At 36.0% G+C, this 6790-nt stretch overlaps 1 protein-coding gene across 1 annotated transcript; it reads right to left on the bottom strand.

Annotated features, from left to right (window-relative positions):
• Positions 1–4702: 4702 nt before the first annotated feature.
• LOC121749384 (protein FAR1-RELATED SEQUENCE 5-like) lies at positions 4703–6381 on the bottom strand. Its single transcript, XM_042143955.1, has 2 exons — positions 6059–6381; positions 4703–5849 (listed from the first exon to the last, which is right to left on the bottom strand). Exons 1-2 carry the CDS (start codon positions 6379–6381, stop codon positions 4703–4705), a joined length of 1470 nt encoding a protein of 489 aa, XP_041999889.1.
• Positions 6382–6790: the final 409 nt, after the last annotated feature.

Raw genomic sequence — 6790 nt, forward strand, 5'->3', positions numbered from 1 at the left:
TTGCAACAGCAAGTGAAGATGCTGCGAGGGGCCTTCAGAATTTGATGTTAAGTATGACTGATCTGAAAAACATGATCCAGAATTTTGAAGCCATGAAGATTGCAGGTTCAACTGCATGCAATATGATTGGGGTCATTCCTGAGACGACGGTGGATGAGAAAGAAACAGTGACATCTATGGAGGCAGCGTTGGCGAAGGACAAATTCAATTCACCCGAACTTGTAGAAGTTGTGAAGAACATGATCAAAGTCACAACACAGCTTACAAAGATTGCTGATGAAGGGCCACCCTTCAACATCCATCCTTCATTTGAACAACAGAATGTAAGTTAAAAGCTAACTCAAACCCGAAACTTATTTTGGATGGTGAACCATTTTGGTCTGTACTATATTTTTGAACAGTTTAGTGCACAAGACCTACGTGATTTGTACTGCTGGAAATAACACTGTGAACCCCAGGACCATCTTATTTGTCACATTCTATAACATTTTTTATCGATGAGCCAATTATGTGATAAATATGACCCAGGCTCTAGTTTGATTTATTTCATTAGCTGTTATTATGAGCTAGATCACAACAGACTTGGGCATCTCCGACAACCACAACCCAAAAAATGGTATGTATCTAGTGAGTGGAGCATGTTTATTATAAGCGTATTAATAGTTTCATGCTTATTATGACCTAACATGTTTATATGTTATTATGACATATATTAGCGCATATTTTGACATGAAAGTGTTCATTTTAATATTATTATTATTATTTAATCATATGACATATTACAAGCGTACCATGACCAAGATTGACACCATGTTATTATGACTTCGTTTGTCGCATAACATGACACAACACTGATTATTTAACTATTTACAGTATACGCGTAAGACGAATAATTTTCATATTACGTAGTCAATGATCTACATAGTCAATTAATATGACCCACATAGTCAATTAATATGACCCAAACCAGCTAAAATACATGCATGTAATTGTAAGAGAAATCTTCAACCGTGCTAATACTTGCAGCCATGAGCATGATTGAATATAACTGTAAAACAATTTTCATATTACGTAGCTGGTTTTTTCAATTATATAAAGAATACGATTCGGCAACCATAATGAATTGCAGGGTGAAATCGCAAGAAGACGCGGTGTAAAACAATTTAAAATTACAAATGTAAATGTAATTCAAAATTGTGATGTTACACCACAGAATGGAGTGAACAAGGTAATTCTATTGTACTAAAAATTTGGCTTTATTGGTTAATGCTACAAATATGTTTCTAAACTGACCCTGTCGTATAATATTAACCAAATGTTTCTGTACATCATTGACATACATACACATTCAGTAATATTATTATTTAATGAAGTCTGTGGCGGAGATTAGTAGCTTCACAGCTGTGGGAATGATTCAGAGCTCGAATACAGAAAAATCATTTATAAGTGTTGGATCTGAAGAAGCACGTTTGTGTGCATCAAAGGTAAATATCCAAATTTAAAATGAATTTAGAACAGGATGCGAACTGCAATGCTTGTTGAGTTCCTATATACGTATTGACATTTTTTCCGCCCAGAGTGATACACAGGAACACAACAACATGATTGGAACATCGTTTAACGGTAGTAGCGTTGCATCGAAGCAGAAGGGTAAAGAACAGGTACAAACTAGATGGATACATATTCTTGTATGGACCCATTATTAACCATATATCAGGCATAAAAACATCATCCACATATTATTACACTGCCTAATACGCACTGATATATAAACAGGAATTAGCTATTAATGTTGAAGAGATTGTAAAATCAGCAATGGCTGACTACATGGATGGCGGTGGTGATGTCGCTGCTGATGAATTTTGTTCGGAGGCATCAGCAACGAAAACGACACCAAGATCGGATAATCAACTTAGAATCAATGATGACACTAATGTATGTGGCTTGTCATAATTATTATGCCGTTTATTCATATTTAATATGACGTATTATATACGAATTTGTTAACATCAACATGTAGGGTGAGGAACTCGATGTGGAGGCCATAGTAAAATCTGCAGTGGAAGCGTACATGGAATGTGATGAGGATGATGCGGATTTTGTCACACCTTTCACTAATAAATCAGAACCAAAAGTGGGCGAAGCTTTGGTAATCAAGTCAAACAAACAAGTAAGCTTAGTTGTAATTAGCAATGTAGACGTATGTGGTATGACGCGTACTTCCTAATCCAACCAATCAAATTATATCTAAATCATATACCACTGATCAATACCTTCTACTTTTAGCCAAATGACAGGAAACAAACATTTAATATGAACATTCGCACCAAGACAGACATGAGATGTTCTAATGCACTGCGTTCACCATTTCTTGAGAGAGTAGTGACTGTGTCACGAAAGCTTACACCAGATGAACGAGTAATGTATTACTGGTTGATGACCACTCACCACGGGAATGAGTAATTGTTTTGATATCTTCATGGATTTTGCTTTTTTTGCCCTGAATTCATTCAAATATATAATTGTAATAATTACAGAGAACAAATTATCTACAATGACCGAGTAGTTGAGGTCATGCTCTTGGAGTTCTGTTCGCTACTGCCGCATCATGAGGTTTCAAGTGGAGTAATTAGCTCATTCTGCTCTGTACTGAACCATATGGAAGCATTGAAATCTGTCACCTCTCCAAAAAGACTATTTTTCACAACCTACCCGGCTGTGAGTTAACATATTCGATGCTTTGTTAACCTAAGCATGATAACTAACAATATTGATACAAATATGTGCAGCTATACACGGTTGTTATGAGTAATGGACAGGATGATGATGCAGACAAACTAGATAAATTTGCCTCAAACATTGACAAAGAGGTCAGCGAAATACCACACTTCGCATGGGGTGACATAGATATGGTATGTTGCTGCATAGTCATAATCATTCTACTACGTTACTATGAAAAAAAATATCACTCGGTCTAACCTTAAGGACTAACCCATTACACAAAATAGGTATTCTTTGCATTCTGCGTTTCAAAAAGGTACTACACTGTGTGCTTTTGTTTCAAACAAAAATCAGTGGTGATTATAGATGCTTGTAAAGATGGAGAAGACAATGACTTGCGATTCACCTACGGGAGTATTCCAGAGGCATTGGTATGAATTCAACATTACAACTCACAGTACTACAAAATAATTACTGAAACTAACACTTTGCATGCATTACAGAGGACATTCTTTTGTAAGTATTTATCAAGAATTGGATGTCACAATCAATGAAAATCGATTATAAACATTCCTATTCAGAGGATGAAGATGAGTTGGAGAACAACAGACAATGCAGAAGACAGTGGCGTTTATTTACTTAGACACCTTGAAGTCTACATGGGTGAAAGGGAGGGACAATGGAATTGTGGACTAACGACAAAGAACAAAGGTGTGCTACAGTTTTTAAGAGCTAAATACAACCGTGTGTTGATGTTGGCAGGAATTAATCACAGCGCATTACTGAATAAAGATGCGGCATATAAACATTATGCGAAGGAAAACAAGAAAACCAAGATCAACGTAGAACACATGATAGCAAACTACGGATCGGTGCAAATGTATATGGCATAGGTTAAATAAGTTTTTCATTTTGTTCGTTTCTTTGTTGACACTGTTACCCTTGTTTTGGAATTGAGTTTTACACAGCTCACGGATATCAAACACAACGTTAGTCTGTTTCTCCTATAAGTTATGAATTTTTTTAGAGTAATTCCATCTTACTGTTTTCTTATTAAAAGTGTTTTTTCGAAATGTGGTGTTGTAAACAGTAAACCGTATATTGAGGCATAATAGAGTGCATCAGTAGGTCATAACATTTTTAGTATACAATGTGTCATAATAAGAATAACACCATAAATCATTACCTAACACTATTGGGACCCAAACGAAGAACCTAAACAACAGTACGATCGAAAAAAAAATAATTAGGTGTGTAACAAATGCAGTACAACAACCATGCATTTTTTTAAGTGGAATAGATTTCAAGCAATCCACAAAAATTATGTAGAATAATAGACAACCATTTGGGTCATACTAATTAATGTTATATGTCATAACAACAATATGTTAAAATAGGGTGAAACTATAACTACATTCAAGTCATAACACAGGGATTGTATTTTATAACTCAAAAGATGAATGTATTCTAATATGTCATAACAAACAAAAAATAGGTCATGGTCATATAAATGTAACATTAAGCATAATAAACCAAAAATTGATCCATACCATATACCTATGGCCAAAAAGAAAGCCACAAAAAGAACAAGACTGAACTCCATTCATTTCTATAATCTTAACTTTGCAAACGAAGTGTTCAAACTAAATGAATTAAACAAACATCACTTTTAAAAACTAAAAAACTTGTATCAAACATCAGTAATTCTTCTGGAGCGCATCTTTTCTTTCTCTTTAAATTTGTCGCAATTCCTAGAATCGTGGTGACCCCACTCCTGACATTTCTTGCATTGACGCATAGGCTTGTTCTTAAGCTTCAAAGCCTTCTCGACTCTAGAAGGGAGACTACTACCACATCCCTTGGTGCTGACAACTTCAGGTGGTTGAACCTCCACTTCCTGAGGTGCCTCAGCCCCATAAAATTCCTCCATTATTTTCTTCTTCTGTGCTGTAGACGTCACAACCCCGTCGGCAAAAATTTGTTATCGAGCTTCACGCACTATCGATGTCAACTCATGAATTTGGTCAATATCAACAGACACCGCTTGGTAAAGACCCAACATCTCTCCCAATAAAATTGCTTGAGCCTTCTTCTTTTCATCAACATAAACATGATTTGCAACATCTGAGTTTTGGACGCCATGAACAGCCTTAAGCAAAGAAGATTTCAACCATCGACCACCAATCAGATACTCCGGAATCAATCGATATTTTTTGTTCTTCAACACCAAGAAGATGTGGCAGCATACAAGAGCAGTCCTCAAAAACATCTTACAACCACATACACAAACAGAATCCTGCACAGATAATGTGACCGACCATGTGTTTGAAAAAAGATCTAAAACCTTATAAACCTCTGTACTTGAGTCATTAGAAATAGAAACCAGACTACAGTGGTTATAAGCCTCCATAATCTGTTCTTGAATTTCCTTGAACGCACCATCAGTAAATATTGTGGATGCGTGCTTCTCAATCGACCATTCTGTCTTCAACTTTGCAGTTGTATTATAATCCATATAATCCAGCTTTGCAGAATAGTTTCTTTGGGCATCAACTGCATTATTGAAATTCATTAAAAAAACAACCAGGTTCGCCCTAGACTGAGTGTACCTCTTGAAAAAACTATTTTGCGACTCTGAAACAGATGTCGTCTTTATCAACGAACTATTAGGAAAGTCCCTAAAGTAGGCTGGAACCCAAAACCTTCTTGATTCGAACATAGAGACAAACCATTCAGAGCCAACAAGATCATAAGTCTCCATCACATTCTTCCACTTTTCTTCAAACTCAGTAGGTTCAATCAACTCAGACCAAACGCATGAATTCAAATCCTTTTTAAAATCATTATTTCCAAGAAGTGACTTAGGAACCTTTTCAACTACCTTTGCCATGATGTGCCACATACACCAACTGTGTCGTGTGTTCACAAGAACTTTTTCAACAGCTACTTTCATGCCCAAGTCTTGATCAGTAATTATCAACTTCGGATGTATGCCCATGCATTTCACAAACTGATTAAAAAGCCAAGAGAACGAATCCGCACTCTCACTACAAAGCAAACCAGCTCCAAATGTCACTGCACGACCATGGTTATCCTTACCAGTAAACGGAGCAAAAATCATTGAGTACCTTCGAGGGAAAAAATGAGATATTAAACGATTTATTTCGCACATACTGGTATATCAAAATAATATGTCATAATAAAAAAAAGAAATAGCATAAAAGATACCTGCATAAATTTTAAATAATAAAAATTTTACCTGTTAGTTGAGTACGTAGTATCGAAAGAAACAATGTCACCAAATTGCAAGAAATTCATCTTGGCTATAGGATCTCACCAAAACAAATGATTCAAACGACTCCGGGAATCAACTTCATACTCGTACGTGAAGGAATCACAATTTTCCTTCTTCTTCTTCAACTCATCTATGATCATTTGGGCGTCACATCCTTCAGCGTATCTTCTGATATCACGTGTATAGTTGCGAATGTCCAACACAGTACAACCAACAGACTCATAACTGCCCATCAACTCAGTAAGCAGCTTGAAAGTTAGAGATGGCCCGATATTAGCTCCAGCACAATCTGAAATAAATTTTTGATGAACATGTTCAAGTTGACGATTTAGCCTCATGAACTTGTGGTGTTGTACCTCAACCATGGGATGGTTGTGTTCTTCGTTAAAATGTTGAATTACGTAACCACGATCTGAATCAAATTTGAAAGCAACAGAAGCATTACATCCACATTTTTTTGATTTTCTTCGTCGTTTGGGTTGTTGATCGTTAAACTTCTGTTCACCCTCTCTGTTACACACCATGTAAAACCATAAGGTGATATCATCAACCTTCTTTGAACCGTTCTTCCTTGTATCAAATCCAACGCGTCGCCCATAGTTCTCGTAGAACTCAATTGCGTTGTCCAAAGTAGGGAAGCTACGACCAACAAATGGTTTAAGTTCTATTGGGCATTCTGGAATATTTAAATATGAAATAATTCAAAATGAGAAAATACCAAAAAATCAATAACAAAAGTAAAATAATCCGTCAACTGGACACATTGTTTTTTAT

The sequence above is a fragment of the Salvia splendens genome, chromosome 9 (genome assembly GCF_004379255.2).
Source record: "Salvia splendens isolate huo1 chromosome 9, SspV2, whole genome shotgun sequence".
NCBI classification, from domain to species: Eukaryota; Viridiplantae; Streptophyta; class Magnoliopsida; order Lamiales; family Lamiaceae; genus Salvia; species Salvia splendens.